Source organism: Dysidea avara, chromosome 5 (genome assembly GCF_963678975.1).
Source record: "Dysidea avara chromosome 5, odDysAvar1.4, whole genome shotgun sequence".
In the NCBI taxonomy this organism is placed as follows: domain Eukaryota; kingdom Metazoa; phylum Porifera; class Demospongiae; order Dictyoceratida; family Dysideidae; genus Dysidea; species Dysidea avara.
In genome coordinates this window covers 20,909,447-20,934,020 of record NC_089276.1, presented here as the reverse complement: position 1 = coordinate 20,934,020, position 24,574 = coordinate 20,909,447, and the positions used below count along the sequence as shown (strand labels likewise).

At 40.0% G+C, this 24,574-nt stretch overlaps 3 protein-coding genes across 3 annotated transcripts in view; 1 reads left to right on the top strand and 2 right to left on the bottom strand.

The window, feature by feature from the left end:
• The window catches only part of LOC136256181 (sacsin-like), a 32,781-nt gene extending 15,035 nt beyond the window's left edge, over positions 1-17,746 (bottom strand). Inside the window, exons 1-3 of the mRNA XM_066049133.1 lie at positions 17,558-17,746; positions 15,484-15,581; positions 8,294-8,552 (exon numbers count right to left, since the gene is read on the bottom strand). Of these exons, the coding sequence (XP_065905205.1) occupies positions 8,294-8,552; positions 15,484-15,581; positions 17,558-17,564 (364 nt within the window). The 5' untranslated portion in view covers positions 17,565-17,746. The remainder of the gene's footprint in view (positions 1-8,293; positions 8,553-15,483; positions 15,582-17,557) is intronic.
• LOC136256180 (uncharacterized) lies at positions 9,236-13,782 on the top strand. The gene is made up of 2 exons (XM_066049132.1): positions 9,236-9,789; positions 13,630-13,782. Exons 1-2 carry the CDS (start codon positions 9,346-9,348, stop codon positions 13,696-13,698), a joined length of 513 nt encoding a protein of 170 aa, XP_065905204.1. The 5' UTR covers positions 9,236-9,345; the 3' UTR covers positions 13,699-13,782.
• A 3,307-nt stretch (positions 17,747-21,053) lies between the features above and the next one.
• On the bottom strand, positions 21,054-24,330 carry LOC136256172 (sacsin-like). Its single transcript, XM_066049118.1, has one exon. The coding sequence runs from the start codon at positions 24,283-24,285 to the stop codon at positions 21,274-21,276; it is 3,012 nt and encodes a 1,003-aa protein (XP_065905190.1). The 5' UTR covers positions 24,286-24,330; the 3' UTR covers positions 21,054-21,273.
• Between the last annotated feature and the right edge of the window lie 244 nt (positions 24,331-24,574).

Sequence of the window (24,574 nt, the reverse complement as noted above, 5' to 3'; positions counted from 1 at the left end):
GAGATACTACATTTTCCCAACCCAAGGAGTTACCAATGCCACCTCCCCTTGTGTACTGCTATCACCAGCAGCTGTTATGACCACAGTCTGGTGATAAGTTGCAGCTATGTGGTTGTGTTTAACCTCAAAACTTTCAATGGAAACTCCCTATTCCAATTCCAGCAGTCTATACAAAGTGCTCCTCTAGCTCATGTCTGTACAATTTGACGCTATGTCTGTACATTTGTGAATATGTAAGGACATTTGTCCTCAGCACCTTAAAAATTAAATTAAGGCCTGGACTGTGGTCAGGCAGTGAGTGAGTGAGATGAAATTTTGAGTCCTGACGATTTTTAAAAAAATTCTGTATCCAGCCACCAGTAGGTGTTTTCTTGTTTTTAACATTACATTTTATGTTAGATGGACTAATGTTATTCCGTAAAGGTGATTTTTGTCGTGTAAGAAGTTTCTAAGCTGGTTTTAAAAGGCAGTATTTCTGGTGGCACGCATCACTTTTGATGCAAACCCTACTGAAACAGTACTACTGTACTGTTAGATACCAAGCTGTAAAAAAAAGTGCAGCCTCAGAATGAAAAAAGCTGTAAAATCAAAGGTGGCAAACAAGAAATGGCTGCAATGATGCTATAATGTCAATAAACATCATTGCAGCCATTTTTTGGCTGTCACCTTTGATTTCACCTCAAAGACTGCACCCTTTTTTCCCAGCTCGGCTGTTTTTGGCATAGATATACATTATGATAACCTGTATGGATGCACCAATATTGGATGGCTTGTGTGAGTATGTGCCTAATTTCTTGAAATTGGAAAATCATGTACGTGTACATGTGTGTATCTGTCCATACACCCATGTGAACAATCTTCAAGAACCTTCATTCTATACATGCAGACTATTTGCAAACTGCATTAAAAGCCTGCAAAAATTGCTGTTTTATACATTGTATTTGTCATGTTTTTATCACCTTTGCAATTGACTTCGTCCCGCTTGCAGTAGAGTTTGTCGCCTTTGCAGTAGAATTTGTGCCATTTGTAACTGAATTTGTCGGTTTTGCATTACAATTTGTCACGTATGCACAAGAATTTGTCATAACTACATTAACTGCAAGAAGCCAGCCGCTTATCACAAAGTGAATCATTTTTGCCATGGAAAATACCACTTGAGAGACACTATAGAGCAATCGAAGCTGGTTATACACAAAGCCATTAGCTGTCTGTCAAGTTAATTAGCTTGTTCGCGAGTGACCACACCCATCGCCAATGGTGAAGCACAATTGCAAATGTTGCTGAAGAAACCATAGCAGAAGAATTATTGCCTTATAAAGTATTGTTTATAACAGTTGTACTTCAACAAGATCATTGAGCAGCTGCTACATCTTGTTTTCGTGTTTACTGCAGCTACCAATCTTGTTACGAACAAATTCTTGCCCCTCAAATGTGACAAATTCTTATGCAAAAGGAAAAAAATCAATTGCAAAAGCGACGAAACCAATTGCAAAGGGGACAAATTCTATTGCAAAGGTGACGAACTCTACTAAAAATGAGACTAAGTTAATTGCAAAGGCAACGAATTCAATTGCAAAATGGCATGGTAACAAGAAGAACTAAGCTCATGGTGGGTGTGCCCTGTCATGATAACAACCATGCAGTGTTGTAGCTACAGGTGCCAGCTAAAGAATTTATGCATATAAGAAAACATGACACAGAAAGTTTAAAACAGCCAAGAAGATTCTATACATAATTCTTTGTGCATGCTAGCTAGTGCTTTAAAAGTATAATATATCCATAGTAACCAACAAGTTTAAGGAAAAATTAGCAATTTTAAGGGATCATAGAAAAAAGGTAGGGAAACAAAGGAGGTCGTCTACACCTGCAGATATACTAGTGAACATTTAATCCTTAATTCAGTCTATACCCAAGGCCAAGACAGAATTAGGGATTAAATGTTCACTAGTATATCTGCAGGTGTAGGCAACCTCCCTTGTTTCCTTGATTTTTTTCTATGATCCTTAAAATTGCTAAATTTTCCTTAAACTTGTTTGTTTACTTTTTTTGCAACATTATTATGACTGGTGAACCCACACATACCGCATCAAAAGAAAGGATGGCACCAGGATTACTGTTTTTGTCTGAATGTGCATCCCAGCTATCAAAAACTACTTTGAAAGTGCAGAGACCATTACACTTCGCTTTCAGCTATGTTCAGCCCATTACACAGCACTACAGACTAAAAACAGTAGAATAAGTGTATCTGCAACAATCCAGTCACCACAATTCACATGCCCCCAACTATCAATTAATACATCGGTGCAGCAGCCATAATGCTTCACTTTCAGCTATGTTCAGCCCATTACACAGCATTACAAATGAAGAACAGTGTTATCTAAAATCGTCTCTGCAATCAGCCCAGTCACCATGGAAAATATGGACGATTCTTGTTTACAAACGTACTGTAGGGAAGCCATGCTTCACGCTACCACGAATTAACACCTTGGGCTGTCAGCAAAAAGAAATGGGACACAAAGGAGGACAAAGGTAAGTCCATGATGTGTGCATTGTACGTACTGCGGTATGCCAAAAGGCACATCTCGGGATGAAGCGACATCAAACAGTGAAAAAATCAAGCCCATAGCCTTAGCTGTTATCAATTTAAGCTTGCCTGAAGGCAGGCAGGCAGGCAGGCAGGCAGGCAGGCAGGCAGGCAGGCAGGCAGGCAGGCAGGCAGGCAGGCAGGCAGGCAGGCAGGCAGGCAGGCAGGCAGGCAGGCAGGCAGGCAGGCAGGCAGGCAGGCAGGCAGGCAGGCAGGCAGGCAGGCAGGCAGGCAGGCAGGCAGGCAGGCAGGCAGGCAGGCAGGCAGGCAGGCAGGCAGGCAGGCAGGCAGGCAGGCAGGCAGGCAGGCAGGCAGGCAGGCAGGCAGGCAGGCAGGCAGGCAGGCAGGCAGGCAGGCAGGCAGGCAGGCAGGCAGGCAGGCAGGCAGGCAGGCAGGCAGGCAGGCAGGCAGGCAGGCAGTAGAAAATTCCATTGAATAATTTTTTTTTTTAATTTCGTAACAATTTATTGAAAGCCTTTAGGATCATACTGAAGGAACTTTTGGGCTTGGTTGCACCTAACAAATACTGCCAAGATGCCAGGATGGAGCTGTGGAGCTGGTTTTTGGGTAAATTTTTGGCTAGGAAAACCCAAATCATAACATGACTTCTCACATAGCTATGTTGTAATTCCATCACATCTGTTGTTTCATTTACTCTGTTACATGAACCCCTACTTCATTTCTTAAATCAAAAGTACTATTATTAGTACTTGCGACTGTCTCAACAAAACAATAGCTATTTAAAATTCAAAAAATCTTAAAAGATGTAGGGATTGATATAACATACATGCTACAAAAAGTAAGGAAACAAGCTCAAAAATGTTACAGCTGAAATGAGAAACGATCCAGCAGTAAAATGTAAGGAAACAAGACTAGAAACTACTTGCTAAAATGAGACACACTTTATTGCCTACTTTTGGCTAGCATCTTGAAACGAGACAATCAAATTAGCCAAAAGTAGGGACTAAAGTGTGTCTCATTTTAGCAAGTAGTTGTCTAATCTTGTTTCCTTACTTTTTATTGCTGGATCATTTCTTATTTCAGCTGTAACATTTTTCTTTACTTTATGCAGCATGTATATTATATCAATCCCTACTTCCTTAAAAAAAAAAAAATTTAGTTTGTTTACTTTTATGTCAAGCTACTCGCTATATTATACTCCTTGGTTTCCATATAGTATCAATGTCACTTGAAGCAGCTATATTTTACCTTTGTACGTAATAGCGCCTTTAAAAATAGTTATCGTCTTGTCTTTTAAAGCTATTACAGCAACTGTTAAAGGCTTCAGCTGTATTCCTAATGCCTAAATGTTGATGATTTAACAACGAAACATCGCTGGAGAGTCTACCATTAAGAGTACCCTCACTTTTAGAAGTCTGTATCCCAAGGTGGATCCGCCCCTCAAAGGCAATATTATTAGCTAGCTACCTCGCAAAAAAAGCTAAACTGGTACAACTATAAAATGACTACCCAGCATCAATAAATGCTAGAGACAACTCCTTGGATACTACACCTGTTCACCCTCGTCTTATGCACACGTACTCACACTTTGTTAAAATCACATGTTTGGGTTGTGACATGCGCCGTAACTATAAAGCACCATAACTATTAATTATCCTTTGAGAAGAACAAAGAAGTGAATGAATGACGAAAGCAAACAGCATGATGCAGTGTGACAGAATGTCATCAGAACAACAGATTCGTGAATCTACCATCATTACCTTGGTTGTCTGAAATTTCTGGAGCCGTACACCTAGTGTAACTGCGTCTTACAGCAGACAGACAGGCAGGCAGATGAAATTCAGGTGAATTTTGAAATATGTAGAACTCACTGTATACATCAAAACATTTGATTTTTCGCTTCATTTAGCCAAGGTACAGCATCATTACAGCAGTACTAATGTATTCCAGGTGGTTTTTTCAGGTAAAACCTATCTATTCAAAAACATCCAAGCTGTAAAAAAAGTGGAGCCCCAATAAGGCCATGGTGAAAAAAGATGTGAAATACAAGGAGACAGCCAAGAAATGGCTGCGATGGTAGTAAAAATTTAATAACAACTATTCAGGTGAATTTGGTGCCGCTTGGTCTTGGTACCAAATTCACCTGAATTGTCGTTATTAAAATTTTTTACCATTAACCTACCATCACAGCCATTTCTTGGCCGCCACCTTGGATTTCACATCTTTTTTCACCATGGCCTTTTTGGGGGCCACACCTTTTTTTACAGCTTGGCTGTTTTTGATTAGATATCACTTCTTTTTGTATTTGTATACTGCAAAGCTGGCCTATGGCTGGCTTTGGGGCTTTTTAACCCATCTGCTTTTTTGTTTATCACAGGAAGAAGAAAAGAACTTAAAAGAAGATTTTTAATACTGCAACTATTTTTGATTTTATTAGTAATTATACAAATTATATACAATTACATGCCAATTATTCCCCACAGGATATTACAGCTGATCTTTCTACTGGGTGACTTGAAATGTAGCTGAACTATGTACAGGATGATTTTTTTTGTAGCTGAACTCTCTACAAGGTTAGCTGATCTCTCTACAAGGTGACTTCTTCTAGCTGATCTCCCTGCAGGGTGACTTGTACCTAGCTCAACCCTCTACAGGGTGATATGTTTGTAGCTGAACTCTCTATAATAGGGTGATTTTTTAAATAATGAACTCTACAGAGTAAATAATTGTTTGTGGCTGAAATCTCTACAGGTTGTTTTTTGTAGCTGACTCTGTACAAAGTGACTTTTTCTAGCTGATCTCTCAACAGCATGATTTGTTTCTACTTGAATTGAACTTTGTACAAGGTGATTTTTTTGTAAATGAACTCTCTAAACGATGATTTGTTTGTAACTGAACTTTCTACAAGGTGACTTCTTCTAGCTGATCTCTCTACAGGCCTGGGTTATTTGTTCCTAGCTGATCTCTCAACTGGGCAACTTGTTTCAAGCTGAACTCTTTCTAGGATAAACTTTTCATAGCTGAACTCTCTATTTGAAGCTGAGCTCTCTACAGGGTGACTTGTTTCTAGCTAATCCTCTATAGGGTGACTTGTTTCTAGCTGAACTCTGTACAGGATGGTTCCTTTGTAGCTAAACTCTCTACAAGGTGACTTCTTCTAGCTGATCTCTGTAACTTGTTTCTAGCTGATCTCTCTACAGGGTGATTTGGTTGCAGCTGAACTGTCTTAGGGTTTGTAGTTGAACACTCTACAAGGTGATTTGTTTGTAGTCAACCCTGCTCAGTGATTTGTTTGTAGCCAAACTCTCTACAGGGTGATTTTTGTAGCTGAACTCTCTACAGGGTGATTTGTTTGTAGCTGAACTTATTTATTTGTAGCTGAACTTATTTATTTGTAGCTGAACCCTCTGCAGGGTGTGATTTGTTAGTAGCTGAACTCTTTACAGGGTAGTTTCTTTGTGTCTGAACTCTCTACAAAGTGACTTCTTCTAGCTGATCTCTCTACAGGGTGACTTGTTTGTAGCTCGTTTCCTCTCCAGGGTGATCTGTTTATAGCTAAACTTTCCATAGGGTAGTTTTTTGTAGCTGAACTCTGACTTCTTCTAGCTGATCTTTCAACAGTATGACTTGTTTCTACTTGAACTCTCTATATGGTGAGTTTCTAGCTGATCTCTCTATAGGGTGACTTGTTTCTAGCTGAACTCTCTACAGGATGGTTTCATTGTAGCTGAACTCTCTACAGGGTGGTTTATTATTTGTAGCTGAACTCTCTACAAAGTGATTTGGTTATAGTCGAAATCTCTACATGGTGAATTGTTTGCAGCTGAACTCTCTACAGGGTGGTTTCTTGTATAGCTGAACTCCCTACAAGGTAACTTCTTCTAGCTGATCTCTCTACAGGGTGATTTGTTTCTAGCTGAACTCTCTACAGTGTGATTTGTTTGTAGCTGAACACCCTGCAGGGTGATTTGTTTATAGCTAAACTTTCTACAAGGTGATGTCTTCTAGCTGTGAACTCTTAGCTGATCTCTCTATAGAATAACTTGTTTGTATAGCTGAATTCTGTAGAGAGTGACTTGTTTGCAGCTGAACTCTCTACAGGGTGCATGACTTGTTTATAGCTGAACTCTCTTCAGTGTGACTTGTAATGTTCTGAATTTCTACAGCGATACATTTGTAGCTGAATTCTCTACGGGGGTGACTTGGCTTGTAGCTGAACTGTCTATAAAATTAACTGTTTGCATCTGAACTCCCTCCAGAACAACTTGCAATGTTATAATGGAGTAAGTTATAAACGTAGCTGAATGATCTGTTAGGGTGACTGTTCTATTAGAGTATCTCGATATCACATTTGCTACATGTAGTTGGATTTCGAGTCATAACTTAATGGTTTGTATTCTGATTCTTCTGTACTACTGCAAGGATTTTCTACAATTATTATTCCAGCCACATACCGATTTTCAGTTCATTGCTCTAAGTGGTTTGCCTGGTAGGTGTGAAAATTATTGGTAGTTTTATTCACAAATCTCGATCGCGCAATTGTTACACACCTTCAGTTTCGTGTCATATCTCCATGATCTTAATTTCGATTGTTTTCAAACCACCAAAAGGCACTCCTACAATGGTTGATCTATCCACAAACCAATTTTCAACTCATTCCATGAAGCGCGGTTTACCCTGTAGGTATGACAACAAATCAATCTTGTTTCACGCGAATAATTGGTCGTAACTCCTGAACCGTTCATCGAATTTGCACCAAATTTGATTCTAGAATTCGCCTGTAGACTGCCTTTATGTGTGCCAAATTTCAAGGTAGTCTGATTATGCGTCTGTGTTTTATAGCAACTTTTCAAAGTGTGCGAAAAGACAAAGAATAAGAAAAAAAACGAAGAAATAAAAACGAAAATTTGGCCACTCATATCTCGGAAATGGCTATGGCGAGTTTCTTCAAATTTGGTATGTGGCGTGGCCTACCTGGCGGGCACCTCTGCAGCAACACTGGTTCCAATCGGATGAAAGATCACGGAGCTACAAAGGTATGAAAATCAAGTTTTCTTTCTTCCTGTCAATATACTCACGGTGTGGTGCGCCGGCTTCTTGGGACACATGACACACTACCGTGTGTCTTAAATGCAAGGCTGTTTTTTTAAGTGAAAAAATTACGAAGCCATAATTAGAAAAGCACCTCTGCAATCAAAATAGCCACTATGAAAAATACGGATGATTTCCGTTACGAAGGAAAGCCATCACGTGCTACCACCAAATCGACACTGTTCGCTGTCAGCAAAGATGAATGGGACACAAAGGAGGGCACTGGTAAGTCCAAGAAGAATGCATTGTACGTACTGCAGCAAGCCAAAAGTCACCTCTTTGGCCAAAGCCACATCAAACAGTGAAAAAATCAAGCCCATAGCCTTAGCCGCTATTGATTTATGCTTGTCTGAAGCATCAGTCAGTTACTCAGTCAGTCAATTACTCAGTCAGTAGAAAATTTGGTTAAATATATATATTTTTTAAATTCCGTAGCAACTTGTTGAAAGTGTTTCGGGTTGATCTGAAGGTTTGTTTGGGCTTACTGTAGTTTTACCTGAACAATACAACTTCATCATCGTCAGGGAAAATTGAGGCTGGTTTTTGGGTAATATTATCCCGTGGGCCACACCTACTCCTTTGTGGTCTCTACTATATATAACATACAGTAAATTTTGCTGTTAAAACTACAGTAATTCATGATTATACTGTACAAACCTGTGACATGAAAAACTGAATTGAATCCAATTCCAAACTTTCCAACTTTGAATGGATCAGAGCGTTTGTCGCTTCGTTTCAATTTCTGTATATTGGTCCAGTCTTCCTCAGTAAACACTGCATCATTGTATGCCAACAATGCTGGCCCCTGGAACTTTGCCAGTGAAGGATGTAGGAGGTTGCGTTGGCCATGTGATCTCTCATCAATAAAAAACTTCACTTCAGTAGCTTTTGCATCATCAGCATTTTGTAATATTTCCTAATAGTGAAGTAGACAATATTAACAGAATAATATGCACATAGTGCTATCCAAATCTCCAGAGGCCACCTGGTATTTAGACAACTGTATGTTTACATCATAGAGGTACTGGTAAATACGCGTGAGAAATTACTATACCATTACTATAGTACATGGAAAGGTTTTAATACAGGCATGAGGGCATTTCCTGAAATGTATGCCAAATGTAGAGTTGCAACGATACAGTGTGTAGATGTATCGATATAATATTGCCTCTGGTATATCACGATACAGCGATATATTGCATGATACAAAGTGGAGTCTAAACAATGGTCTATGTTATCTTTACGGGAAATAAGTGAGCTGCTTTTTCTTTGAGAAGCATTAAATACAGTTTAACCATAATGTACAATAATTTGATTGTCAACCATGTTAACAAGCCACGATATACCGATATATCCATATCAGGCTGCTTGCCTGCACAGGGTGATCAATCACCCAAGTCAATACGAGTGCAACCACTGGATATATTATATACTGTATGTATTCCTAAAAATTTTGATTATGGGTCAGCAGCTAGTATGTTCTGGTTATGTTCAGTTACAAAGAATGGACAAATCCTAGAGATATCACAGAGAATTTCGGTTGTATTCCGGAGGTTCCGGATACAAGGAACAGTGCTAACTAGTGGTATTACCTTCGTCACTCCTTGCCCACAGCACATTCAAAGCTGAGCTTTAAATAGAATTCTTACTTCTAATTAACACCTTCTTTACTTGCTCAATCAGCACGTGATACTTCAATTCACAACGTGATGGATGAGAACTCTGTGTTAAGTCTTTTGGAGAGCATTTCTTCTAGCGAATCACTGAGGAAGAAGTTCCTGGATGCACTTCGAAACCCAGTTCAGCAGGACGAGGATAGAGAAGGACAACAGCGTGGCGACCAGGCACGCGATCAATCAGGAAACACTGTAGCCAGTCCCCCAGTGGTTGAAGACCACCCTCCTGATTATGGAGAAGACCAATTGACAGCCAGGGTGCGTCAATCTGGTATTAATGCCTCGCTGGGAGCCGGTGTGCCCCAGTTGAGAGGGGTTAGCGGGCTGGATGCCGGTGTGCGCCAGTCGTCAGCTAGCTCTCTGGGAGATGGGGACTCCCAGGCTATTAGTAATGATGGAAACAGCTCGGGGGGATCCACACTATTTGATCCTAACAACTTGAAGTCGGACGACGATTTCACCTTTGAAACCCATGAGGTATTTAAACAGTATCTAGAAAAACACTTTCGCGCATCTCTCGATAAAGACGTGCGAAAGGAGATGCATAAGGAACACCCGGTACCTCATACTCCCGCGATGAAAGTGCCAAAAGTTGATCGCTTTGTCCTCAATCACCTAAACCAACGCTTCCCGAGGTCACGTGATGCCGAACTTGGCACGATACAAGCGGCGTTGTTGCGATGTGCTGGGCCCCTCTCGTGTCTGTGGTCGGAATTAATTGATAACGATCTGTTGAAGGATGAGGATTCCATGATAAACATTTACGATGCGCTAAGCTTGTCCAGCGCACTTTAGTGCTGTTGGGAAATGCCAACAAACTTGTCTCCCAGACAAGGAGATGCAACATCCTCCGGTCTGTTGACCAAGGTCTGGAGAAGTATGGTAAGGAGCCCCCCACTAATAGTGAAGAATTCTTGTTTGGGAAAGAGTTTTGCCCCAAGCTGAAAGCGACAGTGGAGTCTGATAAGACATTGGCACAAGTGGTTCAAATATCCCACCGCTATCAGCCATATGACCAGAAGAGCCGCAAGTCCACATTGGGTCGCAGTAAGAAACAGTTTTTTCGACCAGGCCCTGCCGGCAATTCGGGGTCCCGGCAGGGCAATGTTCCCCCATCCAACAAGCAGCCTTACAAGCCATACCATCAGTACCCCCATCCTCAGAAGCAGTCCACTTTCCAAGCCCACAAACACTCGGGGAGATTGGAAAAGTCCTGAACAACTTACCCCTACCACATACCTCTTTTCAAGCACTCAATTTGAATCTGCACCTTCTGCCTCGACATACACTAACACCAGTAGCAGGAAGGGCTGCCTTGTTCCTAGAGAACTGGGCGTGCCTGACCAAAGATCCTTGGGTGCTATCCACCATCAGAGGGTATCAGATACCCCTAGAGTGTTTGCCAGAGCAGCACAGGTCCACCATCACAGTCAGCAGGGAACAACAATCAGTTCTGCAGGAGGAAGTGTCCAAACTGAGGGAGAAAGGGGCAGTTCACCCAGTGCAGCAGTCAGAAGCTTACATAATCAGTCCGATCTTTGTCGTCCCCAAAAGCGGCGGAGGTTGGAGACTGATTATAGACCTGAGATACCTGAACTCCCATATAGTACCGCCTCACTTCAAGATGGAGGGCCTGTACATGCTGCCAAGCATCATCAGTCAGGGATGGTTCATGGTGAAATTGGACCTAAAGGATGCGTACTTAACCATCCCTGTGGCCCAAGAATCTTGGAACCTTCTAACCTTCCAAGCAGGTCCACCACACAACTTGATGCAGTTCCAGTGCCTCCCATTCGGGCTTTGTACCGCACCCTTCACCTTTTCAAAAGTTACAAAGCCTGCAACCCAGTTCCTACGTCAGTTAGGCATACACCTAATTATTTATCTAGACGATTTGTTACTGGCAGCTCCTACCAAAGATCAACTATTGGTGGACCTTTCAACAGCCATATGGTTGCTTCCAGTCTAGGGTTTCTAATAAATATCCCAAAGTCCATCACAGCCCCCACCTGTCATCTGGAGTTTCTGGGGCTCATAGTGGACACAGACAACATGGTAATTTCTCTCCCAGCACACAAGTTGCACTGTATCCAGAAGGAAGCATCTCATCTTCTTTCTCTGGACAGAATTCCAATGAGGACTCTGGCTTGCTTCATTGGGACACTGGTAGCAACCAAACCAGCTGTATGGACAGGCCCTCTCCATTATCGTGCCTTACAGGATATGAAGATTCGATCACTTCGCCAACACCCTCACTACCAGGGTTCTGTGAGCCTGTCGAAGGAGGCACGGGTAGACCTTCAGTGGTGGTGCTCGGAGCTGCCTTCCCACTGCTCAGCCCCAATATGGAAACCAGAGGCCTCAACAGTGATCGAGTCAGATGCCTCCAAGTTGGGCTGGGGGGCAGTCTGCCAAGGGGTACCAACTGGTGGCAGGTGGACACTAGAGGAGACCAAGTTCCACATCAATTATTTGGAGCTCAAAGCAATGTTTCTGGCCTTGCAGTCCTATCTGAAGGACAAAACCGATATAGTAGTACTGGTCAAGTCAGACAATCGCACTGCAATAGCTTATTTGAACAAGCTTGGCAGTCCGTTGAGATCCCAACTGTGTCAGTTGGTCCTGGAGATTTGGGAGTGGTGCCTCCTACATCGGATTACACCACATGCAGAGTATCTGGCAGGGAAGGACAATGTCTTGGCAGACTGGGAGTCTCGCCACCACGACAGCAGCGATTGGCAACTCCTACCATCAGTCTTCGATGCTGTCCACCTCCTCCTTGGTCCTTTTACAATAGACCTATTTGCGAGCAGAACGAATGCTCAGCTGCCAGATTACTGCAGCTGGAGACCAGACCCACAGGCAAGAGTGGTAGATGCCTTTTCAACATCTTGGTCGCAAGACCAGCCTTATCTCTTCCCTCCCTTCAACCTGATTGGCAGAGCACTGTCGAAGATTTGCCTGGAAGAGGTAGACTATGCTTGTCTAATAGCCCCAACTTGGCCAGCTCAGGTGTGGTACTCCCAGGTATTGAGAATGTTAGTGAGGAATCCCATTCTACTCCCCATGGAACAGGATTTGCTCCTGAGTCCAGATCTGAAGCCCCATCCTCTAATCCAGGAGAATCGGATGTCTTTAGCCGCATGGCCTGTCTCAGGTAAGCTTTCTCAACACAAGGATTTTCTGAAAGAGTTACAGAACTGCTCCTGCACTCCAGGAGATCTAACACCCATGCAGCATACAATTCAGCCTGGTCTAAGTGGTGTGGCTGGTGTGCTGGAAGGCACATTAATCCACTTTCAGCATCTTTAGGAAATGTGCTAGAGTTCCTTGCAGACCAATTTGATTTAGGCTTACAATACCGTTCACTTAATACATTACGCTCTGCAATCTCAACTTCTCACCCACAATTAGATAACGTTAATGTGGGAAGCCATCCTTTAGTGTCTAGGTTACTAAAGGGCATGTTCAATGCCAGGCCACCAGCTCCTCGCCTTAGTGTGTCATGGGATGTAGCTGTAGTTGTCGAGTACTTTAGAAGCTGCCCTTCAGAAGGTCTCTCAACTCTGGAGCTGGGCAGGAAGGTGGCAACGTTAATGGCACTAGCAAATGCAAGCAGGTGTTCAGATCTAGCAGCCCTGGACAGGGATCATTTGAGATGGACACCCACTGGGGCCCAATTTACAGTAGTTCGGCTGACTAAGACTCGTACCCCAGGTCCCCCTAGGACAGTACACTATTCTTCTCTGCCAGAGGATGCTGACGAATGTCCAGTTACTTCCCTTCAATTATATCTCTCCAGAACATCAGAACAAGCAGCTTCAATAACTTCACCTAAACCAGTATTCTCGACTTCAAAGAGGCCATTTAGAAGAGCTCGTCCAGGAACTTTGGGTCACTGGATTAAACACAGCTTGGGAAAGGCAGGCATTGATACTGAGCAGTTTACAGCCCATTCCACCAGAAGTGCCAGTTCTTCACGAGCTCGGGCTAAAGGAGTCCCTGTTGCTGAGATTCTCAAGGTGGCAAATTGGTCTTCAAGAAGTACCTTTGATAGATTCTATTACAGAAGTGAAGGGTCTCCTGAATTTACTAGAGCTGTTCTATCAGGACCCTCTAGCAGGTATGATTTGTGCTTTAAACGTACCACTAGTTAGTACTGTTCCTTGTATCCGGAACCTCCGGAATACAATTCACAGATTCGCCGAGGACAAGGTCCGCAAGGGGAGGATGGATTGTATGAGGAGGTGGAGGATACAAGGAACAGTGCAATCCCACCCACATGATATATGTGCCTTATACCCTCCTTTTCTACAGCTCCATGGAAATGGCAGAGGAAGAGGGAGATCTGGAGGTGTGAGTGATTTTGACTATTCATTGAACTAACTCTGATTAAGTAGTGTGATTAGTATTCTAGAATATTATACTTGTATTGTACATGATTCTTTGGGGTTACTTACCCCGTATGCAGGTGTGTAGATTGATTTTAATTATATACTTGCACCAGCAAATCAAATTGTGCTGGTGAAACAGTAATTTGTGTATACTGCTTCTTTTCACTGCATAAGAAGGTGTTAATTAGAAGTAAGAATTCTATTTAAAGCTCAGCTTTGAATGTGCTGTGGGCAAGGAGTGACGAAGGTAATACCACTAGTTAGCACTGTTCCTTGTATCCTCCACCTCCTCATACAATCCATCCTCCCCTTGCGGACCTTGTCCTCGGGGAATCTGTGAATTATGTGAGTTTAATGTTATAATCAGTGCTATTGAATCATTTATAGAACAAGGCCTAGATAGGTAAGCTTGCTCGTAGGTGTGCAGAGTGGTAACTTCTTGGTGATTGTGTGGTCCATATTCAGAAATGTGTGAAAACAATTGGTGAATAAGATATAGTACTAGTTCTCACCTTAGCTTTTCAACTCATACGATAACGAGGATAACAAAACACTCTCCATCTGAGTGGCCTTCATGACGAAATCCAAGTCGTACATACTAATCATGTGAGTATTAATCAATCTCCACGATTAACGTCTATATAATCACTCTCCAGATTACATTTCATAATATTATGTGGGATGATACATACATATGTACGTACATATGTACGTACGTATGTACGACGTTTATACCTCAGATCAATGGAGCCACCCAGGCTACATTTCATATGTAGCCCAGCTAGCCTGGCTACACAAGGGAACAGTTAGCCTGGAGTCAAACCCTGACAGCAAAACTACATACAGGGTACGTATATGTATTAGAATACTGAATTACAAGAAAACTGATAATTGCTATATCTCAAACACCCATAAAGATACAGTGTACAGGCTTCCATTGATTCCACTAGTCTCAAATCATATACAGTAAACAGTATCAACAGAAACTTCAACCCCTAGCTAGGCTGAGTAGAACCACCAGGGGCAGTTTTAGGGGGGGTTTCTGGGGTTTCCAAAAATCCCTCTGAAAATTTCTAGGTCCGCCCCTGACCACTGTGTAGCTACGTACATGTATACTCATTTGGTATAAAGCAATGAAGAACAATATGTTTTTACTAATTCATAAATACGTCGATGACATCTATGTATTTCAACACTCTGTGTGAGATTTTTACAGTGTGATTTGCCATTTATCTACCATATAGCCACTTTATTGTAGCGGGTGCGGTATATAATTTTTGCACATACGTGACCAAATTTTGGAAAATCACCCATATGGGTGCATTTGACACCTAAAATATTTAATGATCAAATCACAAACTTTATAGTGCAAATCTACTTGTTGATGGTTTTAAGCCATTCTCAATACTTGAAAAACTGTGTCCTGCTCTTATTAGCAACCCACTAAACATGAAAATTCTAATTATTTCACGCATACCCATTGGGTGATTTTCCAAAATTCAGTCACATATTTCATGAACGTGGTTTAAAAAGTGAGGCTAAAATAAGGTAATAATATGCTACAAGACCAACAGTTAGTAATAACATTCTAAGACAGCAATCAGTTCAATGTGGATTAGCAAGCTACACAAAAATTATATCCTACATAAATACTATTATGTTTTAGATAGTGAATCTGCTATTCTATGACACTGCTACAGTATGTATGATAAAGTTTTTGGCTTGGAATGATTGCATACGGTATATGTATGTGCAGTTGTGAATCTTATGCATATACCTTAAAGATCTGACCATCAGGATATTCTTCAAGAATTTCTCTAATCTCATCTGTGAGAGGTACTTGTTCTTGACCAAAGTAGTAACCCTTCTCACCATCTACACAAATGCAATTTAAAAATATCACTTGTGTATTACACAGTGTAACAAAAATCTATTCAGACAGACCAGTTACCGGATTTACGAAAAGATACCTTTTCCCACACATTTACATGCCAGCAAACAGAATGTCATAACAGTTGACTCCTTATACTGATTAATTTGCTCTTTGCATCAGCATGCAGCCAGATACTGTAGCTTCACTCATGAAAAATTTCAGATGATTATATGCAATGATTAAAGGTGTACAGTTTGAAAAATGGGTCAAAATTTGTACATGAAAAAGATACCTTTTCACAAAGCCAGTCACTTATATCAAGTATGCATGCCTGGATACACACATGTTATGCATTTGATTTACAAGATTGCTGAAACAACTATTAATTTTATTGACTGGTACCTATTTTCAACTGAAGACTACGTTCGATGACTGGAGAAGGTGTTCATTGTTCACCAAAACTGAGATTGAGGCTAAACATATTGTACATGAACACCTTAGTATAAGAAGCAGTTGTATTATATGGAAAATGTACATGTGGGTGATAATAGCTATATCCACGGTATATACTCAGTTATTCAGTCTACACGCTGAATGTTAAAAGTAATTGAGCTGGAGATGGAAAAAACGAAAAGAACTGAGAACATTTCTACAGTGAACTCGACAGCCATGATACCAGAATTGCTACATAAAACTAGCACTTGAAAATAGAACCCCAGGGTATGGCATGAGACTGCATTACACACCTAATAAAATTTACTGATTTCAGCGGAATTCTGTTTCTACTGACTGACATGGTAAGGTCAAAAATGCACGAGAAACCCACTAAAAATTTGGCTTAGGAAACATGGTATCTGTTTATATAGGCCTACAGAAACTAGAACAAAGCAATTCTAAACTACTGTAAGTTGCTCACGCGGCACTATTCTCGAAGCGGTTCTCCTTAACTTTTGTCTTTAAACTGAGTGGTCCGCTCCAGGGCAACAACACTTCAAACAATTCCCTCAAATTACTGAACTATTATTCATGTACACAAAGTTCCAGACTATTTTTTGTGTTTAGACTAATTAGATTAAGGTGAATTCCCATAGTCTGGATAATGGGTGAATCCCACAATATACATTATGCACAATGACAAATCGGGGTCAGAAACTGTGCTGGGCCCACATATCCGCTGCAGCTACAACCATGAAAAAAGGTGGAGTATTCCTTTGAGGTATGTGAGTAATTATCAGACCGGTTTTTTGTGGGTACCAGCGTTGAAACCGGGTCGGGTCATCCGGGTCACATTTTCTCCGGGTCATCCGGGTCTGACCCGGTTTACAAATTATCCAGGTCTGACCCGGATTAGATCACGTGAGAAACTAAATTGTTCGTTTGACAACGTGGAAACTTATAAACACTATCGTGTAGCTCTTTCGTGAGCCACGCCCGCTTATCACGTTACAAACATACGCTCAGCCACGCCCATTTATTAGTAAGTGCAGTATGTAGTACAAACTGAGGGTATCTACGGTGAGGGGTAGCTATTGTTAGTAGGTGATGACCTTTTTTTTTTTTTTTTTGGTCTTCAACCTACAGCTAGGCTGAAGTTGCAATTCTAAAAGTCTGGATCTGCCCCTGTTTACTCAACACGAATCGAACGGTCAATCCGGATCAGTGGGTCATCCGGGTCAGCAGTAGTGACCCGGTTTCAACGCTGGTGGGTACCACTACTTAATGTTGTTGGCACTTCGAAAATACACGAAAATCACTGTTTTAACACCATTTTAAGCATTTTACGTATTTTCTGGGGCGTGTCCTTTCAATATTAATGTGTTGATTATTAAATTCAATATGGACATGTAACTGCCGACCAAGCCTAGCGCCAGCCAATTGTATTGGTTTTCATCCGCACGTGTCCATTGATCACTGCCACAACGCAAAAAAGTATATAGCGTACAAATCAAACGGTACAAAACATTAAAACTTAACTCACCTGCCATGGCGCAGTGTTCGTAGCGTAGTGACTGTCGCTGTATCGGTACTCGCCGGATCACACCTCCGGCTAAAGAGACGTTAGTGTAGCTTCTTCTTTATATAGCACGAAAGTAGCAATTAATAAAAGTACAAGTACAATGAATTATCGTTTCCCTAGTAGTAGCCGTTTCTTGTTATTCGAAACGTGTTGGCGCGCGCCGTTTATGATTTGAAACGGATATTTCTAAGAATCCGGAAGCCGTACCCGTTTGGATCACTGGTTGCACTCAGAGTAAGGACAGATCTAAAAGGAGGGGAAGGTTGCTTGGGGGTACTGAAGCTCATTGTAGACTATGCTAGACCTAGCATATTATTATTATCTTTTGCTGTGTAACCTGTGTTGTATCAGTTGTAATTAGCTACTGCCTTACACATTAATTAAGTATTAATCAATCAATCAATCAATCGATTATTATGTAGTACTAGCTACATAGCAAGGGCACTGCTGAAAAGCAGCAGTTTTCTACTGATGCAGTCTTCCCTTAAAACTAGAGAATAGAAAGACTGAGCAAGCAAGGGAAATTAAGAGCCATTAAAGCTTCACATGCTTCACAATCATTATACCTTAACTTGAAAATTAAACACTTTATAGAAAAGTCAAATACTACTCCCAACAAGATATCTTAAAGCTACTAGACTGTATATAAAAGACATATATTTTCCAGGAGAAAAGGGATATGCTCCAGCTTACAAACCAGACCGTGTAACATTGTAGTTGTACAAAACTGAGTGTGTGTTTCTGTGCATGTATGCATGCAGGTATTGTATTGACCACAGACCTGTCACTTCTTGTAGTGCTGCATGTGTACAAGATGAATCCTTGATTCTATAGCTGGAAAAAGTAATAGCTATTTTGATTCATTGTATATAAAGCTATTCCATTTTTGTCAGTGTATCATGTGCTTGTATATACATAGCTACAGCGTATATGCATGCACGGATTACCTCTATAGAGGGGTGCTTTGAAGTGAACTGAAATTATTGAGCCTTCAATTTTCTTCTTTATATAAATACTGCATTGTTATCTCACCATTGTGCCAAATATCACGTATGGGATACTGAAGGTATTGATCCACTATTAAAATTACAACCTTAGGCTTTTTAGAAACAATAGATTATATATAATGGGCAATAGATTTGTTAAACAAAAGTTAATGGAGGGAGATTATTTGTGTGTACTTGTGTAGTATCATTGCAGCCAGCAAGCATGGGAGAATACAGTGCATGTATAAAGGCCACGTACCATGTATGTACAATACCTGCATCACAGCACTAGAGGTAGTACAGAACAGTAAGTATTATTGAATTGGAAAGCGTTATGAAAACATGCATGTGCAGGAAAATGCTGCATGTTAGGATGGCCTTAGAAATCCCTGTGGCTTCAAAGTCAGGAACCCCCAGGTATTTTCCCCCCAAGTCTCATGCAATCGGGAGTCGGGCTGATCATATCACCGATCTTATTACACAATCATAATATGGAACACCTTGCTCACCTACCCACCATCATTGGATGGCAGTTGACAAATGAATGATATCAGCTTGAGACAAATGGCTGGTTGTGATTCTATTTACCAACCAACATTAAATTGCTATAGAGTGTATGTAGATAAACAGCTGGGGGCTGTATGTGGTGTGATACTGCATGTACACTCTGATACATTTATACTACACACTGAATAATGGCAGCCGATTACGGGTGAGCTGATTTATTCTCAGGCTAAAATGCAAAATAATCATGTCTACATGCATAGCATGCAAATTAAAAAAAAAATCCTTCTATATGTAGCTAAATTAAGTCAATATCTAGGTGTACATTCACACTGCAGATATATTCATTACCTTATATAACAGCACTTCTACCCCTGGATCAAGAAGGGAAAAATATTAATACAATAAATTCACAAGAAAGGAAGAGTGATATATTAAGCCTGGGTATAATTATACTGAGACAGAAATCTTAAATATGAAAGAAAATATAATACACATCATAAGTTAGTTTCAGAGTACAGGAAAATTAAAATTATATGCAACTTACTTGTTTATCTATCTAGTGTTATTGACACATTGCCTGCTTCAAGTAGAACCAGTTATTTACCTATATTTGCAGGTAAATCTGAGTCAAATATGCTCAAAATGTTTCCCAAATGCTTCCAGGGGTTTCCCAAAATTTTCACATATTATGCTCTTCAGTGTTCCCATTATGCTTGTATTGTGCTTCTAGGTTAGCAACATTTCTTACAACTATCTTGGAACATTTTAATAATCGGTGTTAGAGTATTTCACTACAAAGTGACTGTCCTATTAGATAGTATCAATCTAAAAGGATGCATTTGAGTGCTCCACTGCAGCTACAATAAATACATCTTGGACTTATCTCCTTTATGTCCCATTTCTTTCCCCACTACTGTGTAGATGTTTATTGACAGTAACATGTCATGGTTTTAGTACTTTAATTTCAGTGATTGATTGCAGAGGTACTTGACTTCTTGTACTGCTCTTCATTTGTAATGCTGAGTAATGGGCTGAACATAGCAGCTGAAACTAAAGTGCAATGGCCACTTCAAATTTCAGTAATTGATAGTTGAGGGATGTGTCCAGTCATGCAACTAGTTCTGGATATGTAATAATCTGGATTCCATTCAATGTCAGACAACTGGTTATTTATTATTCTTTGCCAATCTGCTGCACATATTTTTTGTGCCTAAGCACTCATCATTTGGGAACCCAAAGTTGACTAAAAGAAGTTTCTAACAAGCTATATACTGCCATTATTTTTGTATTCTACAGCATCATCAGCATGTGAAAAAAGCTATGGTGCATAAGAAAGATTTTACGTAGCTGCATTCTGTTATTATAAATGTTATACATAACTAGGATATAAATTATAAAGCATATAAATTATATTGTACCCTGTTGAGCAGAAAATTATTTACTAGACAATTTTGTAAAACTGTTGATGAATAATTGTCAGAATTTTTTGTTTTATGTCAAAATTGTACTTTTGTTAACACATTTGAAACAATATGGAGAAATTATATAGTGTAGTAGAATAATGTAATTATTTCAATTTGCAATTGATTGCTCAAATTTACTTCTCTGATCTACTTACATTGTATTGTACCTTAAGAGATTATAATTAATCTGCAAAAGTTTTCATTAACATTTTGGAGGTACACGTTTGTCTATACAATGACATGTATAACTTTCTGTTGCAGTTTGCAATGGAATAGTATTTATCATTTTGTATGTAAGCAATAGTCATAATGTACAGTTTGTGTGTATTTGATTTTTCTTGGGGCTGGTCCCCTAGACATACTGGCCGTCCACATGCAGTACAATAAAATAAAAATAATTGCATATACTTCATAACTTTTTTTTTTTCTTTTGGTAAAATTGGAAATCCAGCCCTGGGTTATTAATGAACTAAGATGTGTAAAGCCAGTTGGAAGTGTGGGAGGCTCACCACAAATATTTATTGATCATGATCAAAATTAATAGAGCAAGCTGCATATTAGGTAGGATTTTATTTGCCTTCTACGTACTAATATGTTCATTCCTACATTAATGTCTAAATTGTATTAATGTATAAATTTCTATGTACATTGAGTTGTGCATTTTATTATTCTTAATATGTATGTCCCCTTAAAAAATTATAAATAGTTCTAATGGAATAAATTACTCCTCATCATCTATTAATTGTTTTATAGCTTCATAAATCCTAGTAGCTGCATCAAAGGCTGCCTTGGCTGTGCTACTCACATACTTCTCTCCAGGAACTGTTGGAGGAGGGTAGCAGTAAGGGAATCTGGGATGTGAATAGAAGTGCTCTAAGAAAATGGCATCATCAACATTTATCTCACATCCCATCTGTATGAGTGCACGTGCTGGAGTCACAACATTGTGATTCTTTACGGTAGACTCTCCTGCCATTCCACACTTAGCATACATACCAGCCTTAAGAGACTTTTCAGCAACTTCATGGCACATGAAACAAGTGGACGCACATGTTTTTTCATCAGTTTGAGATGATGTCATCAGTGTAGACAGAGAAGCATAGTCATACTCAGCTTGTTTGATCCATCTTACAGCTTCACTGTGATTTGTCTGTGGTTTAGGTGTTTGCCATCCACCACCACCTCCACCTCTCCAAAATGCTCCTCCCCTAGATGATCCTCCCCGGGCCCTGTCTTTTGACCTGTAATTACAATGTGAAAATGCTGTTTGGTTCCACTGGTTGAACCACCCACTCCATCCAAAATTGAAGGAACTTGGTGGTCTAAATGGCTGTTCTGCATCAAATGATTCCTCAGGATATCCTTTCTCCATTCTCTCTATTTCTTGCAGTAAAAATTGAAATTCAGCTGTGGCATTTGGGTTGTCAGGGTTCTTATCAGGGTGATACTGCAAATACAGTCTTTTAATTGCCTTTCTTTTTTGCTCCTCTGGTAAATTCCAGGCAGCTTTCACTGCAGCCCTTATTGCCTGTTTGCCACCTGCTACTCGTGCTTGCCTAGCCTGTTTGGCACTTTCAGAGTTTCCAGTTTCATGTAATTCCAATTCACCACTGCTAAAATCTTGTGTTGCTGGATCTTTCACTGCAGACACAAACTTGTACAGCTGCAACACAGTCACTTCTAATTCTGTGTCATTCCCTATTGTTATGGTATACTTTAACTCAAATATCTGTTCCACATCTTCATTGTCATAAGTTTCAGCATTATTGCAGTACAACACCTGAGCATATACAATATCATTATTTTCTATTTCATATCCTACCAGTTCTTGTGGCATAAAATAATTGAAGATGTTTTGATCTAGTCTATGATGCCAACACTCTGGTATTTCTTCACCTAATACAGGCTCTGAGTCAACCATGTCCTGCTCAATATTACCAACTCCTGGAAGTGATCTTTTAATTATATTTGCAATTTTGAAAACGGAGCCACAACTCAAAATCATGTTAACAAAGGATATGATTGGTGGAACACCACTAACCTGTGAAACTTCAAAATTTACACCACTCAACCCCAAGGCTATACATAGACTACCTGACATCTTCAGGTAAGTTTTTTGAGTGTAAACAGCAATATTTTTTAGAGTTAAAATGTATTTGTCATTGTAAATCTGGAGGAAATAATCTTGAGAAATAGTTTCATCTAGTGGAGTGATTTCATTGTCAAGAATTAGGTGTGGTCTAAGTTGCACTTCCTTCACGTACTGCACTGTCAGTTTACTCTGAAAGTTAGTCATTGTTTTAGTTACAACTTCTGGTGGTTTACGTTTATTAGTACAATAACAGGCATAATTCTCTATTGCTGTTTTAAATACATTAGAGCGTAATATTTGCTCAATAGTAGTTACTTGGGAGTGAGTACTTTGTACTCCTCTGCAATTAGCAGTCATTGTGTATTGCAGTGTAGACTTTAAACTCTTTAATCCCAGTTCTTTTGGCAAAAGATCCAACAGTTCTCTGGGATCCCAATATGCAGCTGCAGGAATATTAGGCAATGGATTCAGATATGTAAATTTAGATGGAAGGATGGGAGGGCGTACACTACTAATATCGAACAACACAAGTTTTGAGCAGTCAGTCAATACATCCTGACTATTGAGTAGGTAGAGTGGTTGCTTGAGAGAAATAATTTCTCTATTCTGCTTGTTTCTTAATAGCATTGTTAATTCCACTGTAGCATGTGCCACTGCACGCTTAGTATTATGATCCACCTTGTTATCCTTGCATAAATCTTTAGCTAACCTCAACACAAGTTGCATGTGTGAAAAATCAAAAGACATCTTAACACCAACTTCAGTGAGGAGCTGTAGCACTGGTTGAGCCTCAACTATTAGAGGATGAAGAAATGGATAAAAATGATCTAGCTTTGACCTGTCCATAACAAGCACCTGTACTGGTTTTACTAATACATATCCAGCTATTTGCAGCTTAACGGGCAAAAATTCCAAGTCACCAATATCTAGTCTAAGTTGCCCCAGGTTGTAATTGTCACTGTCACGCTGTTTACGCTTTCTGAGATTTTCGTGGATGCATTCAAGCATCTTTACCACAATAGTGGGTAAGTGAGAGCTAACCTTAGCTATTTTGGGAGACATGAGCTTATGAAACTTAGAAAAATCTGAAAATTCAGTTGTAGAAAGATTTTTCAAATTTTGAACTATATCACCAGTTCTTGGATCAATGGAAACACCCAAAATCTGCATTCTTTTCTTGTCTGTAGAGCTGTAGAATAGAACAGGTAATTTTACCAGAGGTTTGCATGTCCATACAGAATATTTGTTTTTCTCAAGAGATGATCCTGATAGCTTAGAAAGAGTGATTGTTTCCTCTTTGCCTACAATAGGCCATTCACCAAGTTGCTGTGCTTTTATTGCATTTAACATTGGAGCAGCTTTTACAACAGCAATAGGTATATTTGATATTTGCTGTAAAAATGGCTCAGTGTGAAGGTGTCCGTACTTCTCTCTAGCATCTAAAAGAAGCCCTAATAAAATATGTGATGCTTTGTGGACAGTTGCAACATCTTGAAATTCTTTCAGTTGACAACAGAACTGTATAAAATCTGCAGTGGATGGTACCGTTTTCAATCCAAAATAGTGTAAACATTTTTGAATATCTTCATCATGTAATACTTCAGGTAGGAAGCATTCAGCATCACAGAATGTGGTAAACATCGCTTGGGAGTGATCATAAAATGAATCAATAGTACACAAGTTAGAATTATCTGTGCCGATGCACTGTAAGGATTTAAGTTTTTCAATAAAATTGTTTGCTTGCAACTGGTATCCTAAATATTCATTCTGTGAATGGAGCACGCAATTTTCAAAAATTCGCTTTGAGATAAATTTGATGTGTTTGACTCTCACTTCAAAATTCATTGTATAAAAATTAGGGAAGATGTAATTGCAATAGAGCTCATACAAAGAAATCTCTTTAACATCCAAGTATTCTGTGTGACTGCGT

Coding starts and splice junctions, on each gene's coding strand:
- LOC136256180 (XM_066049132.1), top strand. CDS start 9,346: ATGGATGAGAACTCTGTGTTAAGTCTTTTGGAGAGCATTTCTTCTAGC. Junction 9,790..13,629: donor TCACCTTTGAAACCCATGAG/GTATTTAAACAG, acceptor CCTTTTCTACAG/CTCCATGGAAATGGCAGAGG.
- LOC136256172 (XM_066049118.1), bottom strand. CDS start 24,285: ATGTTTACCACATTCTGTGATGCTGAATGCTTCCTACCTGAAGTATTA.